The 16,952-nt window shown below is 49.0% G+C and overlaps 1 protein-coding gene across 5 annotated transcripts in view; it reads left to right on the forward strand.

The window, feature by feature from the left end:
- The window catches only part of LOC123757278 (clusterin-associated protein 1), a 307,075-nt gene that overhangs the window by 108,604 nt on the left and 181,519 nt on the right, over nucleotides 1-16,952 (forward strand). For all 5 annotated transcript variants that reach the window (XM_045740827.2, XM_045740824.2, XM_045740825.2 and 2 more), the window contains one exon: nucleotides 5,412-5,552. In XM_045740827.2, coding sequence (XP_045596783.2) covers nucleotides 5,412-5,552 — 141 coding nt within the window. The remainder of the gene's footprint in view (nucleotides 1-5,411; nucleotides 5,553-16,952) is intronic.

A 16,952-nucleotide genomic window follows, 5' to 3' on the forward strand; every position in this document is an offset into this window, starting at 1 on the left:
TTTGTTTTTCCTCTGAGGGGCTCGTGGGAGGGGCCTTCCCAGGGGGGTTATGCCAGGGCTCAGTAGCCCTGGCATAACTAGGTAGGCATAAGATTTGATTGCATGCTAGGTTCAGGCCGCTGCAACACGATAGGTTAGTCACTTCCCCAGATGCCAAAAGACTGCCCCATTTTTGCAGTAGTAGAACATGCATGCATGCAGAACATGATTTGCATGCAGTAGAACCTAGCATGCAAATCTTACACTACTGGCCTACCACGACAGGGTAGGCCAGTAGTGTAAGATTTGGCGCCGGTGCAGCCTTCGGTGCCATTTGTTTCTATTAGGTGCGGAGATCGCCCAGTGCGCCGTTTAGGTGCTCGTAAGGTGCATTTGCTCTTTCACGGTTCGTTCCATTGACGAGGCGGTGGGGTAAAGGCTCGATCTGCTTGCTCGTGCCTGGTCCCACGATTTGTAGGCCTTTTGTTTCGTTTTGTGTGGCCTGCGGTGGCATTGGGTGGCTACTCCTCCTCTGGGGGATTCGGGGCTAGCTGGGCAGGCCCCTTCTCCTGCACTCTATCAGGTTATATTCGAGTGGGTTTGCTTGGGCGTTGTCAAAACGTCCTCATCCCTCAGGTGGGTTTCCCGCCTATTTCCGGTGCCGAAACAGGACTGCACAGACACATATTGGCGCGTCCCGATTCATCCAAGGTTCAGTGACTGCCCCGGTTTTGTTGTGGGGCGTCAAGGTTACCACTTTCGTTGCCTTTCATTTGGCTTGAATCTGGCGTCTCTCATTTTCACACAACTTACTTGGGTCGTGGCGGCCCACCTGTATCTGTTAGGTGTTCGGGTTCTGGCCTACCTCGACGACAGGCTGGTTTGGACTCCCAGCCAGTCCGTGTGTCTGCTCACCAGGGATTTGGTTCTTTCCCAGCTCGCCAGGTTCAGGTTCTTGGTGAACTGGGGGAAGTTCCATCTGGTTTCCTCTAGAGTTCGGTTTTGGCTGGGTCTTGTGTGGGACACTCGGAGTGCTTCCTTGTCTCTGCCTCCAGCGACTCTGCTTTTCCTGCATTCCTTCCTTTGTCTATTTCTGAGGGGCTTTTGGGTCACACAGCAGTTGCTCGAAGGTTTGTGTGGGAGCCTGAACTTTGCCATGATGGTCTACCCGCCGGGTCGGGTGTGGCTTCGTTGGCTGTTCTGGTTCCTTCGGGGACGTCCCTTCTGCCACTCTTGTGACCACTGGGTTCAGCCACCGGGGTCTTTGTATCGGTTGCAGCATCGCCGGCTTCCTCTTCGAGTTTTTGGGGTTCAGTGTCTTTGCGCCTACTTGAGCCCTCTCATGATGTGTACACGAATGTGTCGTCTCTTGGCTCTTGCCTTTGTGACCAGTGCTCACCAGGCTGGCCAAGGGCAGTGGGGTCCATCCTTCTGTCAGGCTCACAGCATGGTGTGGGTGTTTACGGCGGGGTGGTGTTGCTTTGGAGGGTTCATGTCGCTTGCGGATAGATGAACCGGCTCAATTCGGACTGTGCTTCAGTGGTTCATTGCCTGAACCCAGGGAGTTTGCTGCGATCCTTGGCTCTTTGGGGCTGGTCGCTTTGGGAGACTCCTCTGCTGAGTTTGGCTCTCCTGGCAGTTCATGCTCGGGGGGTGTCCAATGTTCTGGTGGACGACCTGTCCCGGTTCATTCCCCTTTCCATGGAATGGACGATCGACTCTGACTCATTCAGTTGGCTTAACCAGATGTCCAGGCCTCCAGAAGTGGATCTCATCACATCGGCATGGTTGTGGCATCTCTCGTTATACATGGCCCCCTTCTCCAACTGAGGCCATCGAGGTTGACGCCTTCAGGCAGGACTGGGCGAGGTGTGGTTACCTATATGTCTTTCCCCCGGTTCAGCTGTTGCTCCAGGTCCTGGTTTGTTTGAAGACTTACCAGGGGAGAGTTATCCTTCTGGCTCATTGGCGGCTGGCCTATCCTTGGTTTCAGGCTCTGCTTGTTCGGTGTCTGAACCCGAGGGTCCTCCCACGGCTCTGCCTTTTTCAGCAGATCGGTCCAGCCCAGTACGAGGGTCGGTCGTTCTTCTCCTCGAGTCTTCACGTCTGGAGTGTCTGACTCGGGTTTATCATCACTTGTATGCGGTGCAGGTGGCTTCATTGTTGGTGTACCACCTGCGTGCTTCATCTCGGCGACAGTATGAAGCTTCCTTGCGGTCCTTTCGGTTTTTCCTATCACTGCGTAGGTGTACTTCGGTCTCTGATAGGGTTGTTTTGTCCTTTCGTGGTTGTTTCAGGACCGTCATCTTATGCCAAATACTGTCACCTCGTATCGTGTGGCATTAGCAAAACCGCTCCAGCTTGCCTTTGGTATTGATGTTACATTTGCTCCGTTCTGCAAGCTGTCTCATGTGTTGTTACCGGCCTGCTCATGTGCCGCCTGAGCCATCCTGGTCTTTGGACCAGGTGCTCTCTTTTCTCTCTGCTCCTCCGTTTGTTGTGGCCCCTTCGGTTCAGGACTGTTATTCTAAGGCTGTTTTCCTGCTGGTATTAGCCTCATGGGGTCAGGTTGGGAAGCTTCATGCTCCTCTCCGGTGCAGGGGTTTCAGCTCTTTTGGTCCTGGTGGTAGGTTTGTTCGGATGCAGGAGACGCAACTGTCTTCTTTTCTGGCGAAGAATGAGACTGCTGCCTTCCAGAGGGGTCCTTGGGTTGTTGATGCTTGGTAAGTCAGGCCAGGGGTGCATCATGTGTTGTGTCTGGTTGCAGCTCTCTGCTGTTGTTTGCGCGCCACAGCTTTGGTGGCTGGGAATGGGCTTTGGGTTTACCCAGTTTCCCTCCTTCTCCGTTCCCGGGCTCAGGTTTTCCAGGTCGTCCACAGGGTTATTAAGTCTAGCCAGCTTGTGGTCTATCATTATGCCCACTACGTTCGGACCCCTGCGTTGTATTGGGTCTGCGGTTGCAGCCAGTTGTCTCGATTTCGCATTAAGGAGTGAGGACTGACCGCCGCCCAGCTAAGTCCCTGTTTTTCCTTGTCTTTGGGTAGTTAGCTCCGTAGAAGGGAGCCGGTCGACCGAGCGGACAGCACGCTGGATTTGTGATCCTGTGGTCCTGGGTTCGATCCCAGGCGCCGGCAAGAAACAATGGGCAGAGTTTCTTTCACCCTATGCCCCTGTTACCTAGCAGTAAAATAGGTACCTGGGTGTTAGTCAGCTGTCACGGGCTGCTTCCTGGGGGTGGAGGCCTGGTCGAGGACCGGGCCGCGGGGACACTAAAAAGCCCCGAAATCATCTCAAGATAACCTCAAGATAACCTCAAGAAGCCAACAGGGCTCCCCCCAGGAAACCAGTGTTGAATGTAATGAGGCGCCGTTTTCTGGGTGAGTCATGGAGGCTCCCCAGCATTCTTCCCTCCCTCTGGTCTGTAGTGTCTTTCGCATGTTTTTGACATCCAGCCGGAAAACTGGGTCTGGGGCACGAGGGTCTGGGGCTCCCTCTTCCCCCTCTCGGGAAGGAAGAGGGAAATACTCGGACAGCGGCGTGGCATCGTGATGACGTCATACTCGTTTGCTACTTTTTGTTTGGGGAGTTCTGTCCATTCGTTCGACTTTCAGTAGTAATATTTTCACCAGAATAGGGGTTTGTTTTGGAGTGCCTACTTTTCCGGGTGCCAGACCTGGTCGATGGCAGGCATAGACATAGAATGCTTCCAACCACACTGGGTTTTTTATAGGCCATGGCTCCTTGTGCCTCATCTGAGGAGGCCAGGTTCAGGCTCGTGGTGCCCGGTAGGCCGAACTCCATGCATTTTCTGACTGATGCCAGAAAGTTAATAATATCCATATGAGCCTGAATAGTTCCAGGGAGCCTCCGGGACTCACCCAGAAAATGGTGTTTCATTACATTCAATGCTGGCTTTTTAATTCTGAAAGCCATTTTATAGCATGCCTTTGCACTTTATCCAGTTTAATTATATGCTTCTTGAGATATGGACACCATGCAACTGCTGCATATTCTAATTAGGGTCTCACAAAAGTCATGAACAGTTTCTTTAGTATTTCACCATCCATAAAATTCAAAACTAGTCTATAGTTGCAAAGCAACACATACACTCCTAGCACAATGTTCTTTATGTGTTCCTCTGGTGACAGTTTACTATCCAAAACCACCCCTAGATCTTGTTCTTTAAATCCTTTCCACATAATTTGTAAGTTGTTTGTGGTCTGTTTTATCCAATTCTGCATTCCATAACATGACATTTATTCACATTGAATTCCATTTGCCACATGTTGCACCTAGCACTTACTTTATCTAGATCCATTTGTTGGCCATGATTATCGTCTCTGTATCCTATCTTCCCCTTTAGCTTAGCATCGTCCACAAGCATGTTCATATACTTCTCTATTCCTTCTGGTGGATCATTTATGTTGATGAATAAAAATCATTTTGAGGCAATGGAGTGACTAGAACTCACATTCTGATGATTCCGGACACCTGCCTAAACCAATTCAGGTAACACACCTTTTCTCTGCATCTCTGTGAAGGGGTTCCACATTCTGACTCAAGTCTCCAGTACTCCAAACAAAACTCTGTGGCTGATGTGACTTAGCAGTTGGGAACCATCTCAGCAACATAGCTTCAGGAAGCCACCATGACTCATTGAGGAAAATGGCATTTCATTCATTTAATACTAGTGTTTTTTTGTTGTTAGGAAGTTTTAATCAAATGTGTGATCTTTTCTACATTTCCTATAGCAATTGGTACCGGACTTGGAGAGATTATGTACTGTATATATTTTCATGTAAAATATATATATAAAAGGTACAGTTTTAAATTCCTTAATCCCTAATGTGTATGATACTGTTGTTATGTACTGTAAAATACTGTTTAGTATTTCAATGTGAGGGTGATGAAACAGCAAAGTACTCCAAGGTAAGCAAAAAGTTCAGTTATAATTTTTCTTCATAAATGCTATAAAATGTAATTTTTACATTTTAGAATTAATATACAATACAGTTATATACAGTACTGTACTCCTAGGTGAATTCTATTTACTGTAGTGAAAAATCACACCTATTTATATATGAATGCAGTAAAATATTTAGGTAACTTGTATCTCTGTGGAACTTGTTTTGGGGCCCACTCTTTATTATTTAAATTAATGAGTGTTCTCTGTGTATTGAGAAACAATTACAGTATTACTGTATTTGTAGCACTCATTTCTTCATCATTATCAGTTACTAAACCAGTCTCATTATTCAATGCTGTATTCTTCTCTCCAATCTTAGATTTATCTCAAAGAACTAATTAGAATTAGTCTTTGCCTCCTTTGTTATCTGCACTCCATGATATTGTTTTATTTGTTATTTGGCACATTTCTTGCTAGTATGATATTATCCGTTTAATGGAAATTGCTTTTATTTTTACTTTCATAGATAAAATGGCTAACAGCACTAGATCAAGCATTTGACCTGGACTTCCTAGAGGCATCAGTAATATCTGCTCTGCATGCTCTTGCTTGTACTGTGGCCGAGATCAAGGAAGCAACTGAAAGTCTTGAAAAACAGGGCAAAGAGGTAAACAATTGTTTCATGTAATGGGTTACTCTGTCAAAAGGCAGGTCAGTGTTTGCCAAAAATATGTCTCATCTTAGAAATTACAGTAACCACTTGATGGTTACTGTAATTACTTGATTACAGTAACCCTTTAACCACTTAACTGCGCCAACCGAGTATTCTCGGTCGGCGGGAAACTGCACCAACCGAGAAGACACTTTTTTATTTTTCAGTACCAATTCTAAATGTGTACGAGGTTGGTTGTGTATGAAATAGACTCTTAGGACCTCCAGTGAGAGGCAGCTATCTCGGAAAAAATTCCCGGAATGCCCTAGGGCTGCTGGCTCGGTTAGTACTGAATGAGCAACCATGGGTGGAGCACGCGCCGCTGGCTCCCAAACACCTGTCCGACGCGGTGATGAAAGATAACGCTCTGTCGGTGAAATTCAAACCTTATTGTTTGAAGAACACAAGGGTCATAATATTGGTGAAGCTAGGCGCAATAAGGACCTAACACAAAGGTCGGATGCAAGTGATACAACACCTATGAGGACGATACAGCGAGAGTATCCAGTTGTAGCTCTGAGCGTCACCCTTGCAATCCTATGCTATCTACAATTTATTTAGATGATACATAGATGAATCGTTTTCTGCGTTCAGTGATGATGCATCTGATACAAATAGCATAGATGAACAGTGTTAGTGGCTTCCATGGACTTGAATCTCTTCCTAACTGATGGACACTCTTTGTGGCTAGCCGAATCTCTTTCTGACTGACGGACACTCTTGAGATAAGCTGAATCTCTTCCTGTGTGGGACCATACAAAGCAATCTTTTCAAGACCTTTACCTTACAAACTGATCTTTTCCCATAATCTTTTCAATAATACTTTATGCTTTACAAGCTTGGCTACATACAACCTACAAGTACTAAAGCCAAGGGTGTATGTGAGTGCGTTATTTGCAAGCACACAGAATGAAGAAACAGGAAGCAAAAATTTATCTGTACCTGGTTCACTGAGAGCGAAGTCGCGCTGTGTACCATGGGCTACTTCGATGATTATTAATCATTTCCGAAGTACTGAGTGTGTAATACAGTGTGTTACTGTGTAAATAGTGTGTGAAACTGTGCATATTGTAATTTTAGTGAAATTTTAACAGGTAATATTGCGACAATAAACATTTATTGTGGACTCATTACTGACACACGTATCACTGTTCCAGGAAACATTATGAACGTTCTACTGTATACATATTGTAAAGGACACAAATATGCATCATATACGATAAAAAACAAATAAAATCGCATTGGAAATACATAAAACAAATAATTGAAAAAATATTTGTAGCAACAACCGGTGCTAGAATGGCCCACGCGACCGTGTCTGGGCGATTCACGCACAGGTGACCAGGTCCTGATAGCGTCACAGCGCACCTTGTCCACGTCCCCACAGCCAAAGTAAAGTAAGTGGAATTTGGTATTTATTTTTACATAGACATGTTCAGGGAAGGGAATTTATCATTTTACGAACTAAAAAGAATTCTTTGAGAGCACTTTATTTCATGCACACCGTGGGAATTTCACAATAAACTCGGCGCAGCACAGTGGTTAATGGCTCTATTTGTATACATGTATATACAGTTTTGGTCTAACTGCCTTCACGGCGCACATCACATACAGTGGAACCTCGGGTAGCAAATATCCCTCTTTATGAATTTTTGGGGTTACGAACTCAATTTCTTCAGAAAATTTGAATTGGGTTATGACCTTTGCCTCGCCTTGCAACCTTGTTGATACATGTATGGGTCGACCGAGCGTTTTGTTCCTGGTGGCATGGACAAGGCACACTTCAGTTTACCAGTGTCATCCTCCTAGTGATGATCTCACTTGAATATTGTATATGGGAGGACAACAGGATGGATGGTGGGGGGACTCGATAGATGGGTGGTGGGGGGGGGGAACTGGATAGATGAATGGTGGATAGAAGTGGATGGATAGATAGGGGTGGGGGGGTAACTGGATGGATGACTGGAAGGAACTGGATGGATGACTGGAAGGAACTGGATGGATGACTGGAAGGAACTGGATGGATGGATGGATGAGATGGTACAGTTCTTATGTTGGCCAGTCTAGCATATGCCGCTGATGATTTCCTTTGGATGTGTGCTTCTGGGGAGAGGGTCGGTGTGATATCAACCCTCAGATCTTTCTCGCAGGAATTTCTTGCAGGATTTCACCTCACAGATGGAACCTTGTGTTCAGCCTTCTGCTCCCTTTTCCTAATTTCATTACTTTACACTTTCCTGAGTTGAACTTTTATTAGCCATTTTCTAGACCATTCCTCCAGTTTGTCCAGGTTGTCTTGTAGTCTCTGTATATCTTCATCTGTCTTGATCCTTCTTATAATTTCTGAGGGGAAGCCCCATCAGCTTCCTGGAGCTATCCAGGCTGATATGTATCTATTAGCTTTCTGGCATCAAAGTGCATGGAATTCTTGCCTACTGGGGACCATGACCCAAAACCTGGCCCCCCTTCAGAGAGGCACGAGGAGCAATGACCTATAGAAACCCCTGTGTGGTTGGGAGCATTCTATGTCTGCCATCGACCATGTCTAGCACCCAGATAGGTAGGCACTCCAAAACAAAACACTATTCTGGTGAAAATATTGCTACCGAAAGCTGAACGAGTGGACAGAACTCCCCAAACAAAAGTATCAAACTAGCATGAAGTCATCACATTACCATCTCGCTGTCAGCGCAACACCCCCTCTCCCCGGGAGGGGGAAGGGGGAGCCCCAGACCCTCCGCACTGGCGATCCCACTGGCAGTTCTTAGGCTGGATGTCAAAATACCTGAAAAACACTGCCGACCGGAGGGAAGGTGGGATGCCGGGGAGTTTCTGGGACTCGCCCAGAAAATGGGGTTTCATTACATTCAACGCTGGTTTTAAGGGGAAAGCCCTGTTGGCTCCCCAGAGCTACCTCACCACAGATAAGGAAAAGAAGGAAGGATCCGGGAGGCAGACACCACGTGTCCTAAACATAAAAATAAGACCACAGATGAAACTAAAGGACCCTGCAGACGACCCGGGAGACCCGAACCCCAGAACAGGAAGGAGGGAAGGAAGGGAACCTGGGCAAACCAAAACTCATCCACGGCCCCAGAGGACAAGACATACAGAGAACAGGTAAGAGCCGCAGCCGAACAACAAAGGAAGCACACCCGGTGTGACCAACCAAGCAGCAATCCAAGGACCAAACCGAGGAGAATAAAAAAAATAGACCACCCGCGCCAACAACCAGGATGGCACTTGAAGCGTAAGAGCAGGCCAGAGGTGAAACAACGCCCAAGACAGCAAGCGGAACGGAGCAGAAGGAACAGGAACACCGAACGCCAGCCAGATCGGCTCTGCCAGCACCACCCAAGATGAGGCGACAGTACCCGGCACCAGACGATTCCGGAACAACCCCAAAGGGAAAGACAAGACAACCCTATCAGAGACCGAAGAACCCTTTGCAGTGATAGGAAAACCGAAAGGACCGCCAGGAAAACTACACAATGCCGCCAAAATGAAACACGCAGGTGGGAGACCAACAATGAAGCCATCAGCACCCACACAAGCGACGAGAAACTAGAAACAAAAACCCGAGATGCAAAGACTCAAGAGGAAGAACGATCCAGCCTCGTACAGGGCTAAACCAATCCACAAAAGAGGTGGAGCTGCGGGAAGACCCACAGGAATGGAAACTGAGTAAAGTAGCGCCCCCAACCAAGGCTGGCAAAAACCAGAAGGAATGGCCGCCAAGGAACCAGGAACCCAATCCCGGCGAGCCAAAAAGGAACCAACCTGGGCGAGCAGACACACCCTGTCCGGGAGGAACCCCCCCCCCCAGGACCCTTGAAGGAGCAACAAGGCCAAACACTGAGGAGTCAGAGCCCAGGCGAGGCCAACGAGGAAAATGAGCACCACAAACTACAGCCCAAAACGTGAAACGAAAAACAGCGACCCCGCAACCCAAAGGAGCAGCACAACCAGCTCCAGAAAGAAAGAACGACCACGCGTCTCCGAGGTATACACGAGGAGAACTACTCAGGACGTGTACAGCAGGAAAACAAAAACGTACGTTCCGGAAAATGACCAAAGAAAAACCAGAGCCAGGACCGGAATCCTAGCTACTCCCGTCCCAAGAAAAGGAACCAGTAGGGCAGGAGCGGATGACCGGAAGTTCACAACCCCCGCAGACAGTGCAACACAGAAGCCTGCAGTGAGATACAGTGTGTCCTCACTTGAACGAACTATATGGGGTGAAGCCGATTCATTCCAGTGCGGAATTCGTTCCATCCGTCCAGCCCCAACAACCTTCATATTTTTTTTTTTTAAACATATGCCAGGACACATTAGTTTGTTTCTTTGTTGTGTGGTGCTTCATTATAATATCTTTCATGCTCTTTTGGTGTCAATAATAATCTGAGATGCGAGAATCACCATCCCCCACCCCACCCACACCATCCCCCCACACCACCCACACCATCCCCCACACCACCCACACCATCCTCCACACCACCCACACCATCCCCCACACCACCCACACCATCTTCCACACCACCCACACCATCCTCCACACCACCCACACCATCCCCCACACCACCCACACCATCCCCCACACCACCCACACCATCCTCCACACCACCCACACCATCCCCCACACCACCCACACCATCCCCCACACCACCCACACCATCCTCCACACCACCCACACCATCCTCCACACCACCCACACCATCCTCCACACCATCCCCCACACCACCCACACCATCCCCCACACCACCCACACCATCCCCCACACCATCCCCCACACCATCCCCCACACCACCCACACCATCCTCCACACCACCCACACCATCCTCTACACCACCCACACCATCCTCCACACCACCCACACCATCCCCACACCACCCAAACCATCCCCCACACCACCCACACCATCCCCCACACCACCCACACCATCCCCCACACCACCCACACCATCCCCTACACCACTAACACCATTCGCTCCCACCACCCACACTCCCCACACCACCACCCACACACCCCACACCACCCACACCATCCCCCACACACCCCACACCACCACCCACACACCCCACATCATCCCCCACACACCCCACACCACCCACATCATCCCCCCACACCCAACCACACCACCCACCCACCACCTACACCATCCCCCACATCACCCACCACACCACCCACCACATCAACCCACCCACAACCACCCACAACCACCCATACCACCCAAACCACACCACACCACCCACACCATCCATGGGGTGTATTGAAGCAGCAGGCTTGGAAGCGTCTCAACTCGTCCGACAAAAAAAAAAAATGATGGGTTGACAGGTCTCCTCTCACACCTCCAGGACCCCCCTCCACCCCCCCACCCCCCAGGTGCCCGGCCATACACACCACAATGCCAAGTCAGCTATTGTTTTCTACAGGAAACAATAAAACCTGTTAATGATTAATAATGTATATTAATACACGAAAATTAACATATTTTGGCATAAATATTTTACAGCTAAGATTGAGATTTATAATAGAGAATGAATGAGAGGTTTGGCAGCCATGCGTGGTCAGCACCCTTCTCTCTCCACTTCCACCTCCCCTGACACCACCTTCCACCACTGACCCCACCTGCCTCTTTCCACCACCTGCCTCCCCTGACACCGCCTGCCTCCCCTGACACCGTCTGCCTCCCCTGACCCCACCTGCCTCCCCTGACACCACCTGCCTCCCCTGACACCACCTGCCTCCCCTGACACCACCTGCCTCCCCTGACACCACCTGCCTCCCCTGACCCCACCTGCCTCCCCTGACACCACCTGCCTCCCCTGACACTGCCTGCCTCCCCTGACACCACCTGCCTCCCCTGACCCCACCTGCCTCCCCTGACACCGCCTGCCTCCCCTGACCCCACCTGCCTCTCCTGACACCACCTGCCTCCCCTGACCCCACCTGTCTCCCATGACACCGCCTGCCTCCCCTGACACCACCTGCCTCCCCTGACACTGCCTGCCTCCCCTGACACTGCCTGCCTCCCCTGACACCGCCTGCCTCCCCTGACACCGCCTGCCTCCCCTGACACCGCCTGCCTCCCCTGTACCCCACCTGCCTCCCCTGACACCGCCTGCCTCCCCTGCACCCCACCTGCCTCCCCTGCCTCCCCTGACCCCACCTGCCTCCCCTGACCCCACCTGCCTCACCTGACACCGCCTGCCTCCCCTGACACCGCCTGCCTCCCCTGACCCCACCTGCCTCCCCTGACACCACCTGCCTCCCCTGACCCCACCTGCCTCCCATGACACCGCCTGCCTCCTCTGACCCCACCTGCCTCCCATGACACCGCCTGCCTCCTCTGACACCACCTGCCTCCCCTGACACCGCCTACCTCCCCTGACACCACCTGCCTCCCCTGACACCGCCTGCCTCCCCTGACCCCACCTGCCTCCCCTGACACCACCTGCCTCCCCTGACCCCACCTGCCTCCCATGACACCGCCTGCCTCCTCTGACCCCACCTGCCTCCCCTGACACCACCTGCCTCCCCTGACACCACCTGCCTCCCCTGACACCGCCTGCCTCCCCTGACACCGCCTGCCTCCCCTGACACCAACTGCCTCCCCTGACACCGCCTGCCTCCCCTGACACCGCCTGCCTCCCCTGACACCACCTGCCTCCCCTGACACCACCACAAATGATGCCAGCCACCTCACCAAGGCCTAACATTCACACGACCTGTGCTTGTTTTATTGGCCTCCTCAAAATTTATTCTAAATAGATATTAGTACAGTACGTAGGCTGTTAGAGGAGGGAGGGAGGGATCCAGGAAACAACCCCCCCCCTCCCACCCCCCCCCAATGGCTCAGGGAGCGACCGGCTGGCCACACAATGCCAGCTGTTATCTACACCCCAATTGTATTAAAAATTCTGTGAAAAGGAAATGTGTTCAAACTGTTTAAAATATGTACTGAATATATATCACAATTTTCACCATTATTATTGCTCCAATATGACATTTTTCTAATAAAAAGGCTATTTACAGTGTAGATAATGCGATAATTATCATTAACCCTTAAAGTGCGCATCACTTCATATGAAGTGTAAATCGTTTTACCAGTCAACTGCGCTTCACTTCATATGAAGTGTATGGGTACCGCGCACGATTTGAATGGCCCGCGGTGCAGCTGGGGGTCCCATACGCTGCCCAGGGGCTCTAGTAAACAGCGGCCATTTTGAAAAAAATTCCCGCTCACGATCCGAAGGCATGGGAGGCCTCAGTTTAGCGAGTCACCATGGCAAGCGCACGGTCAAACGCCTCACGGGCACGCACCACTCAGTCCCTCACCCCAGAGCAAATAGCCCACGAATTATTCTCTGAAGGTGAAGAAAGTGTGTTTGACGATTCAGACAACGATGAGGATTTTACACAGTTGTCGGGTGATAGTAGCAGCAGCAGTGAAAGTGAGAATGACCGCCATGCCATGGCGAGGCCTATACGCTCTCCCATGCCTCCTCGCCCATTTTCTACCCCAATTCTACCACGACCTCACAGTTCCTGTGGATATTTTCTGTTTGAGGGTGACGAGTCAGAGGGAGGTAACTCCTTTTCTGGGTTTAGTGACTCAGATCAAAGTTTTATTGAGCCTGTGGCTGGTACCAGTGGTGTAACTGGGCGAGAAATTGTCGCGTCAGCAGCATCTCGCCCGGCCAAGCGCCACCGCATGGCACCACATGAGGGACCAAGACCCTCGTGTTCACGTGCACCCACCTCACGTGCACGTAGCCGCCGTGCTTCTCGCAGACGGTATTCAGCTCCTGGTCGCCGGTATGCATCGCTTCCTCGCCGTCTTTCCTCTGCATCTCGCAGGACGCCTGGTGTACTTGAGTGGAGTGATGGTGACGATTTTATTCCTAATATTCCTCACTTTGACGATAAAGATGTAGGGATTACAAACCTTTTCCCTAATCAAGATGAGGACATGGCTGAGATGGAATATTTTACAGCATTCTATGATGAGCCACTCATGGAATACATTGTACACCAAACGAACCTGCATGCTGCTTACCTGATTGAGAGGGAAATCACAGAATTTTCACGACTGCAGCGTTGGAAAAATACCACAGTGGCGGAAATGTATGTGTTTTTGGCACTCTGTTTGTTGATGAAGCACTGTCACAAACATGCAATAAATGACTATTGGAGCAAGGACAAGACAATACCAACACCTTTATTCGGGAAATATATGTCACGAGACAGGTTTCAGATACTCCTCAGGTGTCTACATTTTGGAAGTGTTCAGGACCGAACACCTGATGATAGACTGTGGCGAGTGAGGCACTACATGAACGATGTTATTGGAAAATTCAGAGATTTTTACGTACCAGCACAGAAGCTGGTGGTTGATGAATCTCTCATACTTTTCAAGGGACGTGTTCCATTCAAACAGTACATTCCCTCAAAACGAAACCGATTTGGCCTGAAATTTTTTGTTCTTTGTGATTGTGAGACAGGATACGTGTTACACATGATTCTGTACTCGGCTAGTGATGTAGACATTCCCGGTAACGACGAACATGGATTCTCGGGGAGTGTAGTGAAGACCATCATGGCTCCGTGGATGAACAAGGGACACATTTTATACACAGATAATTGCTATACAAGTCCCTTGCTAGCTCGGTTCTTGCTAGAAAATAGAACCGGATTGGTTGGTACAGTAAAGCCACAACGAAGGGAAATGCCTGTGTTTGACAACGACATTGCAGTTGGTGAGTGTCAGAGAAGGAAAAGTGATAACATTCTGTCAGTTCGGTGGAAAGACAAAAGAGAGGTGAACTTGTTGGCAACAATTCATGATGGAACAATGGTGAACAGTGGGAAAGTGAGCCATAAAACAAACGCACCACTATATAAGCCAGACTGTGTTTTAGACTATAATATCAACATGCGGTTGATTGATAAATCAGACATGATGATTGGCACTGCAGAGTGTGTGCGGAAGACATGTAGGTGGACGAAAAAAGTGTTCTTCCATCTTGTGGACATGAGCATGCTGAACTGTTTCAACATGTACCTTGTGAGAACTGGACGTAAGCCCACTTTCCGTGACTTTGTATTTGATGCTGCAATACAGTTATTAGGAAAGTTTGCAAAAGATGTCCCAGGTATTCAGCGGCCCATCATAAACCCACTGTTGCAGCATGCTGGTACAGTACTCCACGCCTCGCTCACACTGAAGGCTTCCTAGCACACAAACTTAAGTATTTGCCACCTGGTGTGAAGCGTGCAATAGCCCAACGTGATTGCTTGGTGTGTAAAACAACGACACTTAGAGACAAGAAACGGAAGCTTGTGCAAACATGGTGTGAAACGTGTGGTATCCCATTATGTGCTGTCGACTGCTTCAATGACTACCACAGTCTAGAATTCTTCTAAGTGTGCTTCAAAGTGTGTATAGCGTGTGCGAGTGTGTAAATATGTAAACATATAAGCAGATAGCGTGTGCGTGTGTGTAAATATATACAAATATAAGCAGAACATACAATATAATAGACTGTAATGACATATTATATTGCCGTAATTGAAAACATTTGTGTGCGCCTGTGTATACTCAAATATGCAACAATTATTGATACAAAATATGTTCAAACAGTATTTGAAACACAATTAGTGAAAAAAAATTAGATAAAATGCATTTAGACATTGTAAATAAATAGCGCGAAAATATATTTGTGGCAACTCTGGCTGTTTGAGGACCGCGCGCAACACCTCCCAGGCGTGTACTGCATGAGCGAACATGCAGATTGTGACGTCATCACCGAGCTTCTCGGCTCTATTGCAACAAAAGTAAGTACAATAGAATTTTTTTTTTATTTTTCCCGTGATCAGTGAACATAACTTAACAGATTAGCAAAAAAAAAAAATTTTTTTTTTTTCAAAATGACATGCGCCTGTGCGGATGGCAGGATATTAGACCCCGAGCATGTTAAGGGTTAAATTGACTCTTGGCATCTGACGACGAGAGGAGAGTGAGGTAGTAGGTGGTCTCTGTGGTCAGGTGCAGGAAGGAGGGTGGGGGGCGGGGGAGCATGGAGGCGCCAGTCACGTGTTGCCTGTACTGACACCACTTGCCTCCTGACAACAACTCTCACCAATGCCCCCCTGACACCATTTTATCACCATTTCAGCTGGTTGTCAGCTGCCTGGCTGACAACCTGCCTCCCATGAGAATACGTAACTTACATCACCTGCCCCCAAACAAAAGACCTTAACTACTGACACCACTTGCCTCCTGGCAACAACTCTCTCACTAATGCCCCCTGACACCATTTTATCACCATTTTTATCACCATTTCTCCCTAGAAACAATGGGTAGGGATAATAAAACACTATACTTGTATAACTGTTTACACTGGCGAATCATAGTTGATGACAGCCAGCTCCGACGCTCGGCCTCGGTGACCGCTTGGACGAACATTCCTCACTTAATCGAACATTTGTATGTTCCACTGAACATTTGGTACCGAATTCAATTTGTTCGGCTCTTCCGGGAATTCGATAGAGCGGGGTTCGTTAGTCTGAGGAAGCACTGTACAAAGAAAAAGTAAAAGAACTCAGTACCAAAACTGAACATTGGGGTAGTCCAAAAGCAGGGAACTGAACATGGACAGAAGCCCAACTCCCCAGCACCTAACATCAGTATAGCCAGTAAGCGCCGACCAAGATCCACAGCCATGTGGAGCATAGAGGGAGGAAAAACGGAAATAGGCAAGGAAAGACCGGAATACAAACCAAGTAGCAGCCGGTAACGCAATGTACACGACCAACCACAACCTGTGTTGTGGGTGGTCGCACATACACAGAGGGACACTGCACCGAAGATAGGCAAGGAAGGAGTGTCCAGAGATCAGAGATGGAGCAAGGAATGAGGACACAGAAAGCACAGACTGAGGGAATGAAGGAGTGTCCAAATATTGGGAAAAGACCCAGGCGCCGAAAAACTAAACAAAAAGCACAAAATGGGGGCCAGTGCCCCACAGTACAACTAAGAACAAGATACACGGACAAAGTGAAGTCACTGTAAGACACACACAAGGTGTCCAATCAAAACGCACAACACCTAACAACCCTGTTAGGTGCCATTGACCTAACCCTGTCAAGCGGGGAATTGACAGGGTAGACAAGGATGGATTATTTAACATGGGTCGTACACGTACAAGTGGACACGGGAGGAAGCTGATTACCCAATGGAGCCGCAGAGACATGAGAAAGAACCTTTTCAATGGCAGAGTAGTTAGTAAATGGAATGCACTAGGAAGTGATGTGGTGGAGGCAGACTCCATACACAGTCAGTCAGCAGTGAGA

Source organism: Procambarus clarkii, chromosome 13 (genome assembly GCF_040958095.1).
Source record: "Procambarus clarkii isolate CNS0578487 chromosome 13, FALCON_Pclarkii_2.0, whole genome shotgun sequence".
NCBI lineage: Eukaryota > Metazoa > Arthropoda > Malacostraca > Decapoda > Cambaridae > Procambarus > Procambarus clarkii.